We start from the raw sequence: 24,055 nt of genomic DNA on the forward strand, positions 1-24,055 counted from the left end.
TGGGAAGACACACACAAACACAGGTTAATTGCTGTCAGGTGTAGTGATTCTGCCACTTACCTTTCCTGACTCCGCCCTCCTGTTGCAGACCGGCGCTTGACCACGCCCCCGCTGCCACATATGGATTTATCACAAAAATACATGCATGTATTTATTTTGAAAACCCACCAGCTGACTGATCTGGCACGTTTTAATTGTGTGACAGTAATGACCGAAATACCAGCGCGACAGACTACTGTCCAGAAAAGTTTTTTCAGTTTACAAATGAGTTCACTATATAGTCCTCTATATAGTAATTCCCTATATAGTGAGTAGGGAGTAGTGAACGAGTGAGCGATTTTGGACACAGGGTACGTGTGATTCCATCTGAGATATTTGATCCCGAAGTTAGCCAATTGTGCGTACAGTATGGTGCCAATGGCTGTAAACGTCATCACTTCATGGTCATGTTAAACCAACTTGGCCACCGAGGAGGCAAGAAATCCGTCTCTTACTTGCAAAAGGAAAGGTTGCTGGTATTACCAGGCCAATATGTTTTATTTTCAATGTAAGCCATCTGTGGGTAGACACTGTAAATTTGTTAAAAATGGCATTTTCCACTAAATGAGTTATGGCCCAGAGACCCAAATATTTCTACCGCAGTTACCATGGCAACCACTGGACCCTGGGGTCGGATATTGTACCATGAAAACAAGTGCCTAGGTACTGTCTTTGGACAAAATATGATGAAAATCTGTGCGATACTATTTTCCATCTAAGTGCTGGTTTTCTCTGATAATGCCTCTTAAATCATCTTGCTAACTCAGCTCTAATAAACCCAATCCAAACCTGCCACAAATTCATAGACCAAACCAAAACTGGTTATCTCCCACTGTTTTCCTCTCAACATACAGAGCCCTGTGCTCCCCCTTTTCATTCTCCTTATCATCGAGCCATGGTCACCATCTGTATTAGTCTAAGGAGGGCTTCAGTGGGCACCTGTAATTGCTATAGTTGAATTTACCTTGATGCTAATGACAGACATTTATAGACGTCTCCACCAAAGCCAAGGTGGCTCTAAAAAGGCTGATTTCTCTCCCCCTTACTCACCCTGTTATTTGTCTGGAACGTGAGGAGGTTATCAAAGCAGGAGTGCTGCCATGCTTGTGCCAAGCGGCTGTGCAGGCAGGGTGAGGGACTGAAAAATACAGCTTGGAGCATAACATTTAAGTCATCAGCACCACTCTGTCCCTTTTCATCCAGGTAGCTCTCTCTATAGGAACCAGGATGCAATCTCATTCTTACTCGTAGATTATTTTTTCCTAATTTACTTGATCACATATGTTTAAATCAGAAGCAACTGCTTTAAGACAATATGGGAAGCTTAGCCTACCCTAAAATGTCATTAAAATGCAATAAAATATTTATCAGTGTGTCTATATGAAGAGTTTGGCTCCAAAACGCGCGATAAACACCAAATTTGAAAAATTGAAACTCCTGCCACCAAACCATCAGCAATTATCATATCTTACTCGTACCATATTCAGTTTTTGCCAAAACGTGATATCTGCCATTGATTTGCACAATGCATTACGGCCTTTCATTCCAAAACGCAACACGCGCCATCACCGATTTTTCTCAAAACCAGACATATCCATTTGGCCAATCAGAGGCCGCCATTGGCGTGAAGTCTTCTAAGATGGCTGCGCCCATGAAGGAGGAAATTGCTTTGTCACTTCTCGCATTTATTGGACAATTTCATGCTGAATTATGAATAATTTTGATAAAATAATCTAAAAAAATTAAATTATCTATAAAATAAAATAATCTGTCATGAAAGAACATGGTTAAATACACTCTAAATACAAAGGGATATGTAACATTTTGGGGGAAAATGCCATGGCGTGGGGCAGCACGGTGGTGTAGTGGTTAGCGCTGTGGCCTCACAACAAGAAGGTCCGGGTTCGAGCCCCGTGGCCGGCGAGGGCCTTTCTGTGCGGAGTTTGCATGTTCTCCCCGTGTCCGCGTGGGTTTCCTCTGGGTGCTCCGGTTTCCCCCACAGTCCAAAGACATGCAGGTTAGGTTAACTGGTGACTCTAAATTGACCGTGAGTGTGAATGGTTGTCTGTGTCTATGTGTCAGCCCTGTGATGACCTGGCGACTTGTCCAGGGTGTACCCTGCCTCTCGCCCGTAGTCAGCTGGGATAGGCTCCAGCTTGCCTGCAACCCTGTAGAAGGATAAAGGATAGAGATAATGAGATGAGATGCCATGGCGTGGATATGTGGCGACTTGACAAAAAAATTATTACTTGTTTCAGTTAAAAGCTGTTAATTAGTTCTGGATTTCATTTTTGAAGTTTATTATCATTAAGGAGTTAGTCAATAAATTTTAAAACAGGATACAGTGGTTTTCCTTTTATCATTTCCTGTAATCAGAAAAAGTGATTTTTCTCGAAACAGTGGAATTGGATATATAGTGTTTTGGAACCAAACTCTTCATATTATTCATCACTCTTGGTGAAATACAATATTAAAACACACTGTTCGTTCGTTTTCTACAAACTTTATTCAGATCTGTTTTCTTCAAGGGACAGATTCATGACAGATACAATACACTGGTGTAACCCTGTTGGAATTTATTACTAAGAAGTTAAAAGCTGATATGAATAAATAAGTTCATAGTGAAATAAATAGCTCAAAAAGTTAAAAGGTTAATGGTAATAAATAGTATTAAGGTTAAGAAAGAGTTAAAACCCATTGGCCAGGACGGGGTTAAATGGGAAGTGTTATGTTAAGTGAAATGGATGTTGGGTAACATACATTATCTTTCTGGGGGTTATAGATTTGCAATGTATTCTTTTATTTCATTTTATTTATTTACTTTTGAAAGGTGAATGTTAATGTGTTAAAACTGTAAAAACTGTGTACATGTAAAAAGAATAAAGTTTGTAACAAATGTACTTACCTGTTACGTTAGCCAATCAGAGTGGGGGTTGGAGGTCGAGGGGAAGCAGGAAGTGTGAGAGGAAAAAGAGCATGCAGAAAAAAAACGGAGATGACTAAGAGTTAGGCTGTGACGCATGTGAACTGCAAAGTTGGCAAAACGCTAATTTGATGTATGTATATGGTAAATGTTTAATGACAAACGGACAGTGAGTCGTTTATGGACATTCTGCCTATGCATAGTAGTGTTACACGCGAGTTTAGTGGAAGACTTTGACCAAAAGTTTCCCGCGAGGATACCGTGAGTGATAGTCAACCAGACTTCGCTTGTTGGAGTTAAGTGAACTGTGCAAGTGAGTAGCCTGCCCGGCTATACTACTTCAGTGACAGATCATCATACTCCGATCCTCGGAGGCATATCTTCGGCTGTGACATCGTCGGTGCTCCTTCAGCACCGCCAGCACTGCGACGCTACCGAGAGCCCGACGCCGACAACAGCTGAAGCAGTGAGTTTTATTTCATGCGCCACGGCGTGAAGCGGCCATGTTGCTTTAGGTCTCTCCGCTCCCAAGCCACACTAGTCTACAGGCCTGCATCTTTTGACTTTCACCATGCTTTGGTTGGGTACCCATTTCATTTTTGTTTCATTTGATAGTATTTCAGTTTATGATATAAACTGCCGGCATTAGAATAAGGTGTAGCCTATGAGGTTTTGCTTGAAGATTTGAGTTGTGAATATTTGAGTTTGGATTACAATTGAAACTGAGTTGAATTATTTGGACTCTAACTGAACTGGAACTAAAAGAGAATATTTTGTTTGTATGTTATATATATATATTTTTCTAATTTTAAGTAAACTGTTGAACTTAATGTTTTGTGCATGTGTGCATATTTCATGTAGGGAATTCATACAGAGGTAACATTGAACCCTGAGTTTAGAGGTTAAAGGGTAAAAAAGTGTCATGTCATATTGTTTAAAGGGTAAACAGGTCATTTGAGACGTATTTCATGTCGAGGTATTTACAAAGTAAGACAATACATTAAGAAAGAGACAGGATTTCATGGTTAATTCATCAGTTTGATATCTTTATGTTAAATGTGTAAAACCGTAGCCTAGTGTCATGATTAGCATCATTAAGTAGTTTAAATAGCAACATTCAAAGACATTTCTGATTACATAAATTAGAGCATTAGTTAACTACATAGAGAGAGAGAGAGATATCTCTCGCCATACATGGATTCGGGGAGCGCACTCCAACAAATAGCCAGGTCAGCTAGGGGGGCGCTACATAAAATGGGGGCTCGTCCGGGAGCGTAAACACTGTTAATTAATGTGACTAATTACTTTAGGAAATTAAATAATTAAGGATATTTTTAGTTTATTATTAGCATTTGGTAGCTAACTGCTTAGCATAAATAGGATTAGCATTCCTTTTGAAAAGACTCAAAATTAATGTAATTATGGAGACTTCAAGTAGCCATTCAGAGTTAGCAACGGAGCTAAGGGGATGGTGCCGTGGCGAGGCTGTACCTGAGGATCATGCAGTCCTGCTACTCATTCCCAATGAAGTCGACATCAGCCTCATCGAAGAGACGATGCAAACAGTGAAGAGTTTAGGACGTGTGCGAGTCCGAGGGCGAACTTTCAGTACACGGCACAACAGCTACCTTGTCCTGTGTGAGTGTAGAGAAACAGCAGAAAGAGATAATGTTCCTCCTGAGATCTTTCCTATTGAAGGTGGAGAAGCATGGACTGTAGTCATAGCAAATGGAGTTCCACAAGGTGATGCTCCACTGCCAGCTCCAGGCGCCAATGCACAGGATTTTAGTCAAAAGTTAGCTGGGCTGCTGCAGGCTGAAGGTAAGACTGTAGAAGACCTCCGCAAAATGTTTCCTGTTAAAGATCCTAACTCAACGGAGTTAATCCTGCAAGCGGTGGGGGATTTTCTTCAAAAAACTTCAAAGCTTTCAAGTGACAACAGTTATCGCCGTCTACGATTTTTCTCTGGGACATTGCCCACCCCATCCGGAGAAGAGCAGTTTGACCACTGGCTGGGACAAGCAAAGCTCATGGTGGAAGAGTGTGATTGCTCTCCCAAAGAGAAAAGGCGAAGACTCATGGAGAGCCTCAGAGGTCCGGCGTTGGAGATTATCAAAGCAGCTCGAGGGAGTGATCCTGATGTGTCACCTGAACACTGTTTAGAGGCACTTGAACATGCCTTTGGGAGTGCAGAGTCAGGAGATGACTTGTATTTTGCATTTCGCTTACTACAGCAACAGACAGGTGAAAAGCTTTCAGACTTTCTCAGGCGGCTAGACCAGTCGTTGAACAAGGTGGTCCAGAGAGGTGGTCTCCCTCCTGCTTATGTAGACCGAGCAAGACTAGATCAGTTGCTGCGTGGTGCTGTCTCCTCTGATTTGATGGTAGTCAATCTGCGTCTGAGAGAGAGGAAACTGATCCCGCCATCTTTTCTCCAACTGTTAAAAGAAATAAGAGAAGAAGAGGAATATGAAGCCTCACGAAAGAAAATCAGTCCCTTTGTGCAGAGTGCCTATCTAAGGCAAGATAGTGATGTTAAGCAGTCTGAACTTCAGAGCTTGAAATCAGAAATAAAAGAGCTCAAGTCTTTAGTCACTGCTGCAGTGTCTAAGCCAGCTTCAGCTATGCTGGGTAGCACTGAGAAAACTCCCCTTAAACCTGTATCAAATGAACATTGCGCTGACAGTGAACTGACAGCATTGAAGCAAGAGGTGAAACGCCTGCAACAGAAAGTTACTCAGAAAGCGCCTGAGCCTCAAGCTGCTATTTCAGCTGTAAATACGCCAAACCCAGTTGCCAGCTCTCCACAGAGATCAGCCAAACGCTCTGATGAGTATTTTTGTTATCGCTGCGGGGAGAATGGGCATTTTGCAGGGAAGTGTGAGAACCCAGAGAACCAAGCCAAAGTTATCAAGAGACTTATCCAAGCTTTGAAACTGTCAAAAAACAACCAGCTGATGCCACTGCTAGTGGAGTGAACAGTGTAGTGAAGAAAAGCGCTGCTGATGTGCCAGAAAACGCCTGCATCCCTGAGGGTCTAGTTGGTCCGCCCAGTTTAGTGCCATTGAAGATTAATGGGCACTCCTGCACTGCTCTGTTAGACAGTGGCTCGCAGGTGACAATTATATTTGCACCATGGTACCAGAAGCATCTGTCTGATGTCCCTATTCAGCCCATGTCTGGTCTGTCCCTCTGGGGATTAAGTGAAACGGGTGTTAGCTATCCCTATTGTGGGTATGTGGTGGTTGACATTGAATATCCAGCTGAGGTGTTAGGAATCAGTCAGACGGTGACTGTCCTTGCTCTCATATGTCCTAGCCCCAGAGCTGAAGATCCGACATCTGTCATTGTGGGCACCAATGCTAGCCATGTTAGACGCCTGGTGAAACAGTGTCAAGACAATGGTGTGGATGTTGCACGTGTTGAGCGAACACTAGGTCTCCGTGTTAGTGTTAATGAAGAAGAATCCACTCTCCATAGTGGTGCTATCCCTGTGCATGAAGATGAGGTTGGTTGCGTTAGATGGCTGGGTCCAGGCCCTCTGAACATCCCACCGGAAGGCGACACACAGGTAGTGTGCAAAGTTGAGTTACTGAAGCCAGTTGAACAAGAGATACTGATGATCGATGCATCACCCAAATCTGCATTGCCCGCTGGTGTGTTCCTCCATCCCATGGTTGTGCCCAGTGGCGCATTGGATGTCAACATCTTCAGAGTGTTAGTCAAGAATGAATACACGAGAGAAACATCCATACCTGTTGGAACAGTGATTGGCTGCATGTATCACATTGACTCAGTCGCGACTATTCCCCCTAAAGAGACTGCTTGCACTGAGTTTGATGCAAGCTTAATAAACTTTGGAGACACCCCAATCTCTGAATCATGGAAGAACAGACTAAGACAGAAACTAGCACAGAAGTCACATGTATTCTCAATGCATGAGTGGGACGTGGGGTTAGCCAAAGGTGTAGAGCACAGAATCCGTCTCTGATCCCCGGCCTTTTCGTGAGCGGTCACGCCGACTAGCTCCTGCAGATATTGAAGATGTGAGGAAGCATTTACAAGAACTGCTACAGGCAGGAATCATTACTGAGTCTCGAAGCCCCTATGCGTCACCAATTGTAGTCGTACGAAAGAAAAATGGCTCTATTAGGATGTGCATAGATTACCGACTGCTGAACAGCCGCACAATCCCTGACCAGTATACGACGCCTTGCATTGAAGATGCACTGAACACCCTGTCAGGAAGTCAGTGGTTTTCTGTTCTGAACTTGCGCTCTGGGTACTACCATATAGCCATGTCCGAAGACGACAAAGAGAAAACGGCCTTTATTTGCCCACTGGGGTTCTTTCAATTCGAAAGAATGCCGCAAGGAATCACAGGCGCTCCAGCGACCTTTCAAAGGTTAATGGAGAAAGCTGTTGGAGATATGAACCTTTTACAAGTACTAGTATACCTGGACGATCTGATCGTGTTCGGGAGGACGCTTGAAGAACACGAGGAGAGACTGCTCAAGGTCCTAGATCGCCTTGGGGAGGTTGGGCTGAAGCTCTCTGTGGACAAGTGCCAGATCTGTCTGCCAAGGGTGAAGTACCTGGGGCATATAGTGTCTGCAGAGGGTGTCGCCCCAGATCCAGACAAAATCGAGGCTGTTGCAACATGGCCAAGGCCGACGAACCTGAAGACGCTGCAATCCTTTCTTGGATTTTGTGGCTATTATCGCCGTTTTATTCAAAACTATTCAGCAATTGTTAGGCCATTGACTGAGCTCACCAAGGGCTATGCTCCTACTCAGAAAAGTAAGAAACCGTCTTCAGCCATGAACAAAGTTTATCTAAAAGAGTCTGAGCCCTTCGGGGATAGATGGGATGAATCTTGCACGGAGGCATTTCATAGCATAATACTCTGTCTGACACATGCACCTGTACTGGCGTTTGCCAATCCTCAAAAGCCCTACATCCTGCATGTTGACGCAAGCCTAAAGGGTCTTGGTGCTGTCCTATATCAAGAGCACCCTGAGGGCCTGAGACCAGTTGCTTTTGCAAGTCGAAAGCTAAGCTCATCCGAAAGAAACTACCCCATACACCAGCTTGAATTCTTGTCACTCAAGTGGGCTGTAGTTGATAAGTTTCATGAGTACTTGTATGGGGTCAGATTCACCGTACGCACGGATAACAACCTGCTAACATACGTACTGTCTACAGCCAAGCTCAATGCGGTAGGGCATCGCTGGCTTGCTGCTTTATCGACGTACGAATTTGATGTTCAGTATCGCCCCGGGCGTCAGAACGTGGATGCCGATCTGTTGTCAAGGAAGGTGCCAGCTCACTAGCATATGTCGCTCAGCTTGGAGCATCTCCCCACTGTATTCCAGACATTTATGCCTTTCCATCGCACATGGAATTGAAGTCATTGGAGCTCATGTCCAAACAGAACATAAAGAAAGCTCAAGAAGATGATGAGGCCATTGGACCAGCCATCCAAGCCTTGAAGTATGGACATTGGCCCGAGGATGGGAACATAAATCAAGAGCTGCTGAGACTGAAAAGAGAAGCTGGGAAGCTAGCCATGAAAGAGGGGCTGTTGTACCGGTTTAGTAAGAGGTCATCTGGAGAAGTGGTCAGTCAGCTTGTCTTGCCGAGAGAGTTCCGGGAGATGGTTATGCGCGCTCTGCATGATGACCTAGGGCACCTCGGACAAGAGAGAACCCTTGACCTGCTCAGAAGTCGTTTCTTTTGGCCTGGGATGTCAGTGCATGTGGAAGCATACATCAAGAACTGTGGAGAGTGTGTTTCCCATAAGACACCTGTGCAGAGAGCTGCTCCATTGCACCAAATCATAAGTCAAGGGCCCATGGACCTAGTGTGCATGGACTTTCTTTCTATGGAGCCTGACTCTAAAGGTATAAGCAACGTGTTAGTAGTCACTGATCATTTCACCAGATATGCCCAGGCTTTCCCAACAAAAAGCCAGAAAGCTCCTGTTGTGGCCAAAGTCCTGATGGAAAAATACTTTGTTCATTATGGATTACCTTCCAGAATCCATTCAGATCAAGGAAGAGATTTTGAGAGCCGTTTAATCCGAGAGCTACTTACCTTGATGGGGATACACAAGTCGCGGACGACGCCGTATCATCCGCAAGGAGATCCGCAGCCAGAGAGATTCAACCGAACTTTGATCTCCATGCTCGGTACACTAGGAAGTGAGAAAAAGCGAAGTTGGAGTCAACACGTACCTTACTTAGTACATGCGTACAATAGTATGAAGTGTGATGCTACAGGATATTCGCCTTACCACCTAATGTTCGGCCGAGAGGCAAGACTTCCTGTAGACTTGTGTTTTGGAACGTCCCCTGATGGTATTGAGGACGTGTGCCACACCAGATTTGTCACTAAGCTTAAAGAAGATCTAAAGCAAGCCTACAAGCTAGCTTCTGAAGCTGCAGACAAGAGACACCAAAGGAACAAGAGGTTGTATGATCACAGAGTTACATTTCAGTCCTTGGAAAGTGGCGACAGGGTTCTGCTCGGAACTTAGGACTGCGAGGAAAGCACAAGCTGGAGAGCAGGTGGAATCAGGAGCCCTACGTTATAGTGGAAAAGATGCCCAACCTACCTGTGTTTAAAATCAGAAGGGAGGATGGAAGACCAGGAACCAAGACCATCCATAGGGACCATCTTCTTCCTATTGGCCAGCTGGTGAGGATGCCCACCACCAAACAGGTCCAAGACCCTCCTGCCAAGCCAAGAACCAGAGCAGACCCTCGGCCAAGGGACTTAAGTCCGGAGGCTCAAGAGCTAGAAGAGTTTTCCAATTCGTCCTCTGACTGGGGCTACTATGTTCCTCCGCATGACTCAACGTCCTGGAGAGAGCTAGCGCAGAGAGTGACTAATGCCTCCAGGCCAGTAGTTGAAGTAGAAGAAGACTTATCTTTCACTCCTGAAGTGGAAGACCGTAACTCCTTACCTGATCATGACCCTGGAAGAGAATCAGATCATGAACCTGAAGTTGAACCTGATGACGGAAAAGAACCAGAATCCGAACCGGAGGAAAGCAACTCTGAACCTGGCCATGGGGATGAGAGGGAGGAAGAGCGTAGTGGAGATGAGGCTCCAAAAGAGACCTCGGAAGCTGAAACTGCCCATGAAGATGTGGACGAGGTCCAGAAAGCTGATAAGATCAGACCTAAGCTAAGACCTCAGAGAACAGTGAAGGCTACTATTAGACTCACATATGATGAGCCTGGTAGGTCTCATGTGTAAAACCATAGCCTAGTGTCATGATTAGCATCATTAAGTAGTTTAAATAGCAACATTCAAAGACATTTCTGATTACATAAATTAGAGCATTAGTTAACTACATAGAGAGAGAGAGATCTCTCGCCATACATGGATTCGGGGAGCGCACTCCAACAAATAGCCAGGTCAGCTAGGGGGGCGCTACACTATGTTTTAATGGAAGCTAAGATTACTGCTCATTGGACCACAGGCTTTTAGTGTGTCCTTTCGGGTCCTGCCTGGATGCACAGCTTCACTGGAAGTCAGTGAATTTATTGGTGGGTGGGTTTTACACAGAAAAAAAATATCTCAACATTTATTGGACAATTTGTTTTTGCTTGTTTTTGATGATGGGCATTTATTTGGGAAATTTTTGGTTTGCTTATACGTGTAGCTAGCTAGATATGAGTACCTTCTTCAGGGAAATTTAGTGAGCTGATTATCAGCTTAGCTGCTTATTAAAATCATCTGCTTTAAAAAACAATGCAAAATAATGTAATCAGGAACACCTAAATAGTGCATGATGCATACAGTATGTATTCACTCTGTTTGGTTTTGTTACTGTGCAATGTCTGGGTAGAAGCCACCAAAAAGATTTTCTCATCTCATCTCATCTCATTGTCTCTAGCCGCTTTATCCTTCTACAGGGTCGCAGGCAAGCTGGAGCCTATCCCAGCTGACTACGGGTGAAAGGTGGGGTACACCCTGGACAAGTCGCCAGGTCATCACAGGGCTGACACATAGACACAGACAACCATTCACACTCACATTCACACCTACGCTCAATTTAGAGTCACCAGTTAACCTAACCTGCATGTCTTTGGACTGTGGGGGAAACCGGAGCACCCGGAGGAAACCCACGCGGACACGGGGAGAACATGCAAACTCCACACAGAAAGGCCCTCGCCGGCCACGGGGCTCGAACCCGGACCTTCTTGCTGTGAGGCGACAGTGCTAACCACTACACCACCATGCCGCCCCAAAAAGATTTTATGTACAGTTAAAGAAGCATTTAGACGGCACTCCTTGAACACCTCAGGGTTATGATACCTCTTTTCATAAGTATAACTTAGGTCTCTATCTATGTCTGAGCCTTTTAAACATGAATCATCAACTCACTCACAGTCTCTTAAAACACACACACACACACACACACACTGCTCCATTGAAAATGTTCTAGGTATTTCCCGTGAGACTGAAGTATTCTGCCCAGAGTCCTCACCTGACATCATGCTTTGCTTTCAGACCTGCAAACAGACAGCTATCCCGTGGTTTAATCATGAATGGAAGAAATGGCAATTCCCATCTCCAGTGTAGTATGTAGCTTCATCTCTAACCATTTCTTATCCATCCATCAGCTGTAGCCGCTTATCCTGTGCAGGGTTGCAGGCAAGCTGGAGCCCATCCCAGCTGACTATGGGCAAGAGACAGGGTACACCCTGGACAAGTCACCAGGTCATCGCAGGGCTGACACACAGAGGCAAACAACCATTCACACCTACAGTCAATTTAAAGCCACCAATTAGCCTAACCTGCATGTCTTTGGACTGTGGGGGAAACTGGAGCACCCGGAGGAAATCCATGCAGACACGGGGAGAACATGCAAACTCCACACAGAAAGACCTCCGGCTTGAACCCAGAACCTTCTTGCTGTGAGGCGACAGTGCTAACCACTACAGCACCCTGCCACCTCATTTCTTATCATATTAGGGAAAAGTTTTATCTGGTATGCAAAAGTTCATGGTATAATATATAGAAAATAAAAATATTCATCAGCTCTGATATTGTGTTGAATTTGACTGTATTTGTATATATGATGTGTCAGTGCACCCAAACTTCATCACGTTTACATCAAAGAACCACATGCAATACAAGACCGTCATTGACGGCGTAGTTCACTCTGGCCCTGTCTAGTCCAGACGGAACGATCTAAAGTGGGCCACCTTGCGCAATAAATGTTGCAAGCTAGATACACTATATACAAGCTATATATAGGCGCTATATACACCCTAGGAATACCAACCTATTTGCCAGAAAGAATCTAAATCAGCAAGGAATTGACTGAGAAGAAGTGATTTTTGTTGAACTCCTCATTAAGGCTTAATTAGTCCATAACTTCATTAAAGGTAGACTGCCTTTCAGATTTTTCAGGTTTAGATCATAAAAAGAATTTTTCCTGACACCCAATTATTTTTGTTTAATGGACCGAAAGTTACTGAATTCAAATCACAGACTTCCAATTTTATTAGGTTTTTTAAAATAGAACAATTAATGAGTTTAGGGCCACGTGGCTCTAAATTCTCCGCTATTTTTTCCTGCTTCACCATGACCCAATTCAAGATACTACATCATGCATCACGTGCTAGGCTTTCCTCATTCATGCAAGGCATTGTGGGATACAAATTTGAAACAGGAGAGAACAATGGAGGACATGAGTGTGCGAATGAAACGTGAAAGACTTCAGTCATGGAACTACAGTACAGTACCTGACTACAGTAACAGAAAGCAAGAAGAAAATACATTATGTTGGGAAGGAAAGGAAATGCAGGACCAAACTAATAAATATTGGCGGTCAGCGAGCACCTCGGTGTGATCAGCTGTTCAGTTAGCAACAGAATGATGTAACTACAGTAACGGAAAGCAAGAAGAAAAGACTTTCACCCGACTACAGTTATGGAAAGCAAGAAGAAAAGACATGTTGGGAAGGAAAGGAAACGCAGGACCAAACTAATAAATATCGGTGGTCAGTGAGCACCTCGGTGTGATCAGCTGTTCGGTTAGCAACAGAATGATGTAACTGTCAGTGCACGGTCAAGGTAAAACTGTAGATGCCAGTAATGCAACACTATGGATGTCAGCTGCCGTAAAACCCAAAAGAAGAAGAAGCAGGTAAACCTGCGCATGCGCACATACAGTGGGGCAAAAAAGTATTTAGTCAGCCACCAATTGTGCAAGTTCTCCCACTTAAAAAGATGAGAGAGGCCTGTAATTTACATCATAGGTACACTTCAACTATGAGAGACAGAATGGGGGGAAAGAATCCAGGAAATCACATTGTAGGATTTTTAATGAATTAATTGGTAAATTCCTCGGTAAAATAAGTATTTGGTCACCTACAAACAAGCAAGATTTCTGGCTCTCACAGACCTGTAACTTCTTAAGAGGCTCCTCTGTCCTCCACTCGTTACCTGTATTAATGGCACCTGTTTGAACTCGTTATCAGTATAAAAGACACCTGTCCACAACCTCAAACAGTCACACTCCAAACTCCATTATGGCCAAGACCAAAGAGCTGTCAAAGGACACTAGAAACAAAATTGTAGACCTGCACCAGGCTGGGAAGACTGAATCTGCAATAGGTAAGCAGCTTGGTGTGAAGAAATCAACTGTGGGAGCAATTATTAGAAAATGGAAGACATACAAGACCACTGATAATCTCCCTCGATCTGGGGCTCCACGCAAGATCTCACCCCGTGGGGTCAAAATGATCACAAGAACAGTGAGCAAAAATCCCAGAACCACACGGGGGGACCTAGTGAATGACCTGCAGAGAGCTGGGACCAAAGTAACAAAGGCTACCATCAGTAACACACTACGCCACCAGGGACTCAAATCCTGCAGTGCCAGACGTGTCCCCCTGCTTAAGCCAGTACATGTCCAGGCCCGTCTGAAGTTGGCTAGAGAGCATTTGGATGATCCAGAAGAGGATTGGGAGAATGTCATATGGTCAGATGAAACCAAAATAGAACTTTTTGGTAAAAACTCAACTTGTCGTGTTTGGAGGAGAAAGAATGCTGAGTTGCATCCAAAGAACACCATACCTACTGTGAAGCATGGGGGTGGAAACATCATGCTTTGGGGCTGTTTTTCTGCAAAGGGACCAGGACGACTGATCCGTGTAAAGGAAAGAATGAATGGGGCCATGTATCGTGAGATTTTGAGTGAAAACCTCCTTCCATCAGCAAGGGCATTGAAGATGAAACGTGGCTGGGTCTTTCAGCATGACAATGATCCCAAACACATCGCCCGGGCAACGAAGGAGTGGCTTCGTAAGAAGCATTTCAAGGTCCTGGAGTGGCCTAGCCAGTCTCCAGATCTCAACCCCATAGAAAATCTTTGGAGGGAGTTGAAAGTCCGTGTTGCCCAGCGACAGCCCCAAAACATCACTGCTCTAGAGGAGATCTGCATGGAGGAATGGGCCAAAATACCAGCAACAGTGTGTGAAAACCTTGTGAAGACTTACAGAAAACGTCTGACCTCTGTCATTGCCAACAAAGGGTATATAACAAAGTATTGAGATAAACTTTTGTTATTGACCAAATACTTATTTTCCACCATAATCTCATCTCATCTCATTATCTCTAGCCGCTTTATCCTGTTCTACAGGGTCACAGGCAAGCTGGAGCCTATCCCAGCTGATTACGGGCGAAAGGCGGGGTACACCCTGGACAAGTCGCCAGGTCATCACAGGGCTGACACATAGACACACACAACCATTCACACTCACATTCACACCTACGGTCAATTTAGAGTCACCAGTTAACCTAACCTGCATGTCTTTGAACTGTGGGGGAAACCGGAGCACCCGGAGGAAACCCACACGGACACGGGGAGAACATGCAAACTCCACACAGAAAGGCCCTCGCCGGCCACGGGGCTCGAACCCGGACCTTCTTGCTGTGAGGTGACAGCGCTAACCACTACACCACCGTGCCGCCATTTTCCACCATAATTTGCAAATAAATTCATTAAAAATCAGACAATGTGATTTTCTGGATTTTTTTCTCATTTTGTCTCTCATAGTTGAGGTATGCCTATGATGAAAATTACAGGCCTCTCTCATCTTTTTAAGTGGGAGAACTTGCACAATTGGTGACTGACGAAATACTTTTTTGCCCCACTGTACCCTGTGTCCGAAATCGCTCCCTACTCACTATATAGGGCACCGTATAGTGGGGGCACCATTTTGTAGTGCTGTCCGAAACCTTAGTGAGGATTATTTACACCCTATATAGTGCACTCAAAGTATCCCACAATGCATCACGAAAAGTAGTGTACAACCGATGGTCACTAACCAAAGCAATATATCCCATCATGCATTGCGGTCGCGCTGAAAGAAATCAAATTAAAAGTCTCAAATTTGATTGAATAAAAGGCAGCGGCAAAGAAGAAAGTATTCAGCCTTGATTTAAAAAGAACTGAAAGATGCAGGTACTTTGTATTGATTAATGTGGGAAATGCGCTCAGTATAATATGGATTTATCACAAAAATACATGCATGTATTTATTATTTTGAAAACCCACCAGCCGGCTGATCTGGCATGTTTTAATTGGGTGACAGTAATGATGTAAATATCAGTGCGACGGACAAGTGTCCGAAAGAGTTTTTTCATTTTACCAATGAGCTCACTATATAGTCCTCTATATAGTAATTCCCTATATAGGGAGTAGGGAGTAGTGACCGAATGAGCGATTTCGGACACAGGGACGGACTTCCTCTGTCTGCTTGACTGCGCAAAGTGAGCAATTTCATGCACATTATTTGCTCGTGAATCCCCTCAAATTAAATAACTTCCCAGCCACAGAATGGCCTGGGTTTTTTTTGTTTTGTTTTTTTAGATATTACAGAAATAAACATATATCACAATGACCAAATTTCAGAGGGAACTAAATTTCACTGATTTTATGAAATCAAAAGGCCGTCTAGCTTTAAAAATTGTAATTAAGCAAATCCGGGTAGAAGTTATATGCACCCTAGGTACCCCTACCTTCATGCCAGAAAGAATCAAAATCAGTGAAGAATTGAGGGAGAAGAAGCAATTTTCGTGAAACGTGGATGACGCCGGACGGACGACAGATGACGGACAACACATGATGGCATAAGCTCATCGCCTGTCGGCTGGATGAATTAATAAAGTTTATCTATTGTTGACAGTACCAAGGAAGTTACATTACAAAGGCATGGCTGTGGAAGAAGAGGGTGCCTGTCCCCTCTGTCAGCAATAGAGAATGTGTGGTGAATTTTGAAATGAAAAATATGCAGACGACCCTGCACTGTTGCACACCTTAAGACCCGTTTGCAAGAAGAATGGGACAAAATAACACCTGAAACAATTCATCACTTGGTGTCTTCGGTCCCTAAACATCTTTAAAGTGTTGTGAGGAGGAATGGCAGCATTATAAAGTGGTGGATGCTTTACAATCCCAACTTTTTCTAATTTGGGGTTACAGTACCTTTACAGTTTTATGTCTGAGTGTTACAAAGACTGACACTTGAGAATACTACTATCAGTGAGAAATAAATGCCTCCTGTGTACGTCCCTGAGTAAGTTGCTATTATAGAAATAATAATGTATTAGAATGATAAATAGAATGAATATAAACCTACTGCCTGAGCTGCTGTTATTAAAATGAAAAAAAAAAATCACTTTGCTTTTGGACCAATCAGAATCAAGTAGTGTTGAGCAGTGTTGTGATAAGCAAACTTAATTATAGATGTGATGCTGCAACAATGATTTGTGTGTAAATGTATCTGTCAGATACTGTAACTTACAGCATGATCGTCAGTACACGCCGCTAAAGCTGAAATGGCAACTGGAAAAGCATTTAAACGCACTTTCGAGCTCCTTATTCAAGCAATCCAGCCTGCTTGATCAAACAGCACACGTGTTATGTTGCAGGGTGTGACTTGGCAGGGAGTGCGCTGTAAGTCTGAAGTGATTCCTGATGCTGTAAAGCCTGCATGAGTTTGTATGGGAGTCTGTGTGTATGTGTTAGTTTCCTCACCTGCTGGGCAACAGAAGCACCTTGGCAAAAGCAGGCGCCAACGAGCTGATCCTCTCTGCCCCTTAACTACCAGCAAAAGTTCTTGAAGTGTGTCTCACAGCATGACAGCATGCAACTAACTGCCTTAGCACACAAGTGTGTGTACACAAACTGACACTGAACACACAAAAAGGTGTGTATCCCCAGCTACACAACTATTACTCTCCCAGATGCAAAGCACACAGGACGGAGCGAAAGGATGGAAAGAAGCACAATGTAGTTTTCTTTTCTGTGTGTGTGTTTATTTATTTTTTTAGGTTTATGTCTGGCGGCATGGTGGTGTAGTGGTTAGCGCTGTCGCCTCACAGCAAGAAGGTCCTGGGTTCGAGCCCCGGGGCCGGCGAGGGCCTTTCTGTGCGGAGTTTGCATGTTCTCCCCGTGTCCGCGTGGGTTTCCTCCGGGTGCTCCGGTTTCCCCCACAGTCCAAAGACATGCAGGTTAGGTTAACTGGTGACTCTAAATTGACCGTAGGTGTGAATGTGAGTGTGAATGGTTGTCTGTGTCTATGTGTCAGCCCTGTGATGACCTGGCGACTTGTCCAGGGTGTACCCCGCCTTTCGCCCGTAGTCAGCTGGGATAGGCTCCAGCTTGCCTGCGACCCTGTAGAAGGATAAAGCGGCTAGAGATAATGAGATGAGATGAGGTTTATGTCTGCTCTTTGATTAATAATCAGAGATGAAATTTTTAGAAAAGGACTTTGTCGTAGATAAATAAGGCTGAATTCAAGGAACAATATGAAGGAAACCTACATGTGTTCAAATGATTGACTTCAAGCCACATTTTCATATTAAAAATCTGTTTAATTTTAAAAGTGTGTTACTCATTTTTTTAACAAGGAAAATAAACCACGCCACTGTAGGGAAGCCTTGTTCTGATTTCACTTACTGTAACATAAAAGATGCCAACTGACTGATAGGCCTCTTCCTAATGAGGTACCTACATGGAGTCCAATCTAAGTATACAATTTTGCTTTAAACCTGCCTGGAGCAAGTAGTTCACACAAAAACATCTGCACACAAGCTGCTACAAGCAGCGAAACACATACGGTATGGGGAGGTATCTAACCACTCAAATTGGTTGCATGCTCATTAGGTTTCATTAAATAGTGTATTACAGAAAGCCAACTGGGCATGTTATCATGGTGGTTTTGTGTATAAGAATCCATGGATCATTCAAAGTTTTTATCTGTGATTATCTTTGGATCAAGTCGTTTATACTAACACAGGAAGTTTAACAGTTTGTAAACCATTCCATTGAACATATGGATGATCCTGGGTTTAAATCTGTATGTCTTATATGGGCAAAAAGCCAATATACAAATTAGATGGTTTTTTAGACCCATATTATATTTTTTATTTAAAAAAAAACAACACCACGTATTTGGAGCAGCGGTGGTTTGACTGGTTAAGGCTCTGGATTACTGAGCTGGGGTTTGAGCCCCAGCACTACCAAGCAGCCACTGTTAGGCCCTTGGGTAAGGCCCTTAACCCTACTGGCTCAGCCTATCATCATCACCCCAACATAGAAGTAGAGAAAAAAGAAGATTAAAAAGAAGAAGGGGAAAAAGTATGTTTAATCAAGCAACATCTGATTATGCAACTGAATAGGAAATTTGATTAGGTGGTGTAGTGGTTAGCACTGTCACCTCACAGCAAGAAGGTTCTCGGTTCGAGCCCCGTGGCCGACCGGAGCCTTTCTGTGTGGAGTTTGCATGTTCTCCCCGTGTCTGCATGGGTTTCCTCTGGGTGCTCCGGTTTCCCCCACAGTCCAAAGACATGCAGGTTAGGCTAATTGGTGGCTCTAAATTGACTGTAGGTGTGAATGTGAGTGTGAATGATTGTTTGTCTCTGTGTATCAGCCCTGTGATGACCTGGCGACTTGTCCAGGGTGTACCCCGCCTCTCGCCCATAGACAGCTGGGATAGGCTCCAGCTTGCCTGTGACCCTGTAGAACAGGATAAGCGGCTACAGATAATGGATGGATGGATGGATGGATGTAAGGGGTTAAAGCGTACACCTTTATGTCATAACACTTTAGGCACAGTAGTGTGTTCGAGTCTCATGGAAAGCACTGTCTTGATACTGTATGTCTAAAGGATGTTAATGATCTCATCTCATCTCATCTCATTATCTGTAGCCGCTTTATCCTGTTCTACAGGGTCGCAGGCAAGCTGGAGCCTATCCCAGCTGACTACGGGCGAAAGGCGGGGTACACCCTGGACAAGTCGCCAGGTCATCACAGGGCTGACACATAGACACAGACAACCATTCACACTCACATTCACACCTACGGTCAATTTAGAGTCACCAGTTAACCTAACCTGCATGTCTTTGGACTGTGGGGGAAACCGGAGCACCCGGAGGAAACCCACGCGGACACGGGGAGAACATGCAAACTCCGCACAGAAAGGCCCTCGCCGGCCACGGGGCTCGAACCCGGACCTTCTTGCTGTGAGGCAACAGCGCTAACCACTACACCACCGTGCCGCCCAGATGTTAATGATATATGGCATATATGACAAGGCAATGAAATCTCTCTCAATATTCTCACCTTTACTATAGTCAAACATTATGACAGAATAAAAATGCTTGGCTAAAATTCATTTAACAATACATGATTAGAAGAGAGATGGAAAAATAAAACCTCGCCTCAGCTGATGAGCACTTTATATTTAAAAGCTATTCTAAAGCCCTAAAGACAGACACTGAAATGTCCAATTTACTGGTGCCCTGGTCCCTGTTTTGCGGATGTATGCAATCTCTGTGTGTGTGTGTGTGTGTGTGTGTGTGTGTGTGTGTGTGTGTGTGTGTGTGTGTGCATGATTATTAGGCTTTGTTGGCCCCCCATCTCCCACCCGCTAACAGTGCTTTCAGCAAGCATGTGGCTTCTGACAACACTTCAAACGCTGGGCTTCCGTTCATAAAAGCAGGGGGCTTTAAAACGAGGCAACTTTTGGTTCAGGAGCTTTGTGAGGACGGTTACAATGTACTCGTTAGTCTTTTCATATGAAGAGTGACGGAAAAATAAATGTTATAAATCCTTCATAACTTGCTGCGATACTCAAGTGTTGTTAAATGGCCTAAATTAGGTTTAAGTGGCTTTAATCAGAAGATTGTTGGCTTTGGGTAATAAAAAATGACTTATGTTTGTTATTAAACTGGAGTTGTTTTATTATACCAATCAGTGGTTGGCTATAATACAAGGGAGTAAGGGTAAGGGAGACTAGTTTGCTAAAATACATGTCATAAAGCCATATTGGGTAACTATGTTTTAGATTATATATAAAATATTATATATGAAGCTGCTTAACTTGAAGGACGCCCCAATTTTCTGTTGAAGAAAGAAAGATGAAAAAAAGAATGGTCATATATCAGATGATGATGAAATCTGTAGCCACATTTAGGCTTTTTCATGCTGGCCATTTTTCCCCAACTGTAATTCAACATTTTTGGTTTCAAAACAACTTCTACCCACATTATAAGTTGCACTGTCTTTAAAAAAAAATCCTCCTTCTTCATTCCAAGCTTAAGCTGCCTGCAATCTCAATTAGTTATTGTTTTTTTATGTGCTACTAAGAGAAAGTGGGAGAGAGAACAATAAGAAGTAGAAGTTTCCTCTTTGTAGGACAGAGCTAAAGTTTGTCTCCAGTCAAGCTCCAGGCTGCTACGCAGTCCAGCAGCACTCCACCCATAATCACCAGTTTGAACCCAGAGAGACGTTCGCCACACAACTATAGATTACAAAGACTAGGGTCGGATGAGGAGGTTGTGTAAAATGGCAGTTTCTATTTCCACCCAAAACCCCAGCTGCCTCTGTTCCACTCCTGCACTACTTATTCAATAAGCCATAGGAAACAGCCATGGGAGGACTTAGTGCATGATGAGGGTGTGGCTAGCCTTACATTTCTATACCATATTACCTTCACGAGGGTTTCTTAAGATTTTTAAGAAACCACTTTTCATTCATCTGCATAAGCATGACCATGTGAATAAAATGTACAGATACTGACAGAAAAGCGTATGACAGAAAAAGTACGATCAAGTTCTTATCCTGGTTCCATTCTTCACATTCCTCGTATGTATTTCCATTCCAAGACAATTTGCATTCAAGTGTCTAGCAGACCTGAGCTCCAGAGTAGAGGATTTTTCCATGCTACCTGGACTGAGTCTACATTTAAATAAGCTCTGTGGTTAATACAACTGCCAAAAAATTTATCTTCATCTGATCTTCATCTCCCTGCTTAATCTTTGTCTAGTGTGTAGCTAGATTGAAATCTGTAGCCACATTTAGGCTTTTTCATGCTGGCCATGACTGTTTGTTTATTTGAACCAATTTGTGTGTGTGTGTATATATATATATATATATATATATATATATATATATATATATATATATATATATATATATATATATATATATATATATATGAGTGTTTCTAGTTCATATCTAGAGTGTTATACTGTTTATACTGTCTGTTTGAGTGTTTAGTCTTTGTCTAGTTCTTATCTAGTGTTTACACTGTTTATATTGTCTGAGTGTTTAGTCTATGTCTAGTTCTTCTTATCTAGTGTTTATACTGTTTATTTATACTGTTTATATTGTTTGTCTGAGTGTTTAGTCTATGTCTAGTTCCTATCTAGAGTGTTTATACTGTTTATATTGTCTGAGTGTTTAGTCTTTGTCTAGTTCTTCTTATCTAGTGTTTATACTGTTTATTTATACTGCTTATATTGTTTGTCTGAGTGTTTAGTCTATGTCTAGTTCCTATCTAGAGTGTTTATACTGTTTATACTGTCTGTTTGAGTGTTTAGTCTTTGTCTAGTTCTTATCTAGTGTTTACACTGTTTATATTGTCTGAGTGTTTAGTCTATGTCTAGTTCTTCTTATCTAGTGTTTATACTGTTTATTTATACTGTTTATATTGTTTGTCTGAGTGTTTAGTCTATGTCTAGTTCCTATCCAGAGTGTTTATACTGTTTATATTGTCTGTTTGAGTGTTTAGTCTTTGTCTAGTTCTTATCTAGTGTTTACACTGTTTATATTGTCTGAGTGTTTAGTCTATGTCTAGTTCTTCTTATCTAGTGTTTATACTGTTTATTTATACTGCTTATATTGTTTGTCTGAGTGTTTAGTCTATGTCTAGTTCCTATCTAGAGTGTTTATACTGTTTATACTGTCTGTTTGAGTGTTTAGTCTTTGTCTAGTTCTTATCTAGTGTTTACACTGTTTATATTGTCTGAGTGTTTAGTCTATGTCTAGTTCTTCTTATCTAGTGTTTATACTGTTTATTTATACTGTTTATATTGGTTGTCTGAGTGTTTAGTCTATGTCTAGTTCCTATCTAGAGTGTTTATACTGTTTATATTGTCTGTTTGAGTGTTTAGTCTTTGTCTAGTTCTTATCTAGTGTTTATATTGTCTGAGTGTTTAGTCTATGTCTAGTTCTTCTTATCTAGTGTTTATACTGTTTATTTATACTGTTTATATTGTTTGTCTGAGTGTTTAGTCTATGTCTAGTTCCTATCTAGAGTGTTTATACTGTTTATATTGTTTGTTTGGGTTTTTTTTTTTTTTCAATTATTCTATTTTTATTTTTATTTATTGCATTGCCTGTTTGCACCGTGGGTCAGAGAGGACTGAAATTTCATCTGTGCTGTATGTTGAGCATGTATAGCATATCTGACAATAAAGTTGACTTGACTTGACTTGAGATTGCAAATAAATATAGCTCGAGGGGGGTTACATAATTTTCATGCAAAAGTAATCAGGGGAAACTATCACACGAGCAACTGCACACTGAAAAAAAATAAAGACTGAAAAAAATGATACACTCACTAAGTACTTTATTAGGAACATTACTAATACGGGGCTCATGGATTCATGCTTTTGGTACGAATTTCTGACCCTATATTTGTGTGCCTCAGAAGAAATTGAGATTCATCAGACCAGCCCACATTTTTCCTGTCTTCAACTGTCCAGTTTGGGTGATCCTATGGCCATTAGAGCCTCAGCTTTCTGTTCTTGGCTGACAGAAGTTGAACCTGATGTGGTCTTTTGCTGTTGGAGCCCATTCACCTCAAGGTTTGACGTGTTGTCCATGCTGAGGTGCTTTTCTCCTCACCATGGTTGTACAGAGTAGTTATATTCATTATTGTAGCATGTAAAAAAATCAAAAAGCACTTCCGTTGGCAGAACTGCTGCTCGCTGGATGCTTTTTCTTTACAGCACCATTCTGTGTAAACTCTAGAGACTGTTGTACTTGAAAATCCCAAGAGATCAGCAGTTATAGAAATACTCAAACCAGCCTGTCTGGCAACAACACTCCTGCCACAGGGGAAAAAAAATCACTGAGATCACATTTTTTTCCCCTGTTCAGATGATTGATGTAAATATTGCCCAAAGCTGCTGGCCCGTATCTGCACGATATTATGCTTTGCACTGCTGCCACATGATTGGCTGATTAGATAATAGCATGAATAAGTAGGTACACAGGTTTTCTCAATTAAGTGTTTGGTGAATGTAGTTAGTAGTAGTTGCTATAGATGCTAGTTATAGCATTTTTACTGTAATGTTTATCTACAATAATGTCTGGACTATTTTAGTAGTACCGCTTTAAAGGTCCCATGGTATGAAATTTTCACTTTCTGAGGTTTTTTAATGTTAAAATGAGTTCCTCTGACCTTCTTAAGTCACCCGAGTGGCTAGAAATTTCATAATGTGTAAACCAAACTATGCCCAACATTTGAGAATGGCGCGTCAAAACGGCGCGTTGATAAACTCTTCCCTTGCCTATGTCAGCAAGGGAGATGATCCCCACGGCCCCCCTCTGGATTCCCACCCGCTGTATGGATTGCCCCGCCCAGTTGTAGTGAGGAGACCATAGAGGGAGGACACAACATGGCGAGCGAAACATGGAAATTGCGCTGTACATGGATGTGACAACACAGAAAAGAGTCTGTTTTTACTGCCGACGGGAGAGCCCCTGAAGATG

The 24,055-nt window shown here is 42.8% G+C and overlaps 1 protein-coding gene across 1 annotated transcript; it reads left to right on the plus strand.

The window, feature by feature from the left end:
- The first annotated feature begins 4,383 nt into the window (after positions 1-4,383).
- LOC132869053 (paraneoplastic antigen Ma2-like) lies at positions 4,384-5,940 on the plus strand. The gene has a single exon (XM_060902408.1). It carries the CDS (start codon positions 4,384-4,386, stop codon positions 5,938-5,940), a length of 1,557 nt encoding a protein of 518 aa, XP_060758391.1.
- Positions 5,941-24,055: the final 18,115 nt, after the last annotated feature.

The sequence above is a fragment of the Neoarius graeffei genome, chromosome 20, assembly GCF_027579695.1.
Source record: "Neoarius graeffei isolate fNeoGra1 chromosome 20, fNeoGra1.pri, whole genome shotgun sequence".
NCBI classification, from domain to species: Eukaryota; Metazoa; Chordata; class Actinopteri; order Siluriformes; family Ariidae; genus Neoarius; species Neoarius graeffei.

What these genes read in the sequence shown, in the direction of transcription:
- LOC132869053 (XM_060902408.1), top strand. Translation starts at nt 4,384, where the DNA reads ATGGAGACTTCAAGTAGCCATTCAGAGTTAGCAACGGAGCTAAGGGGA.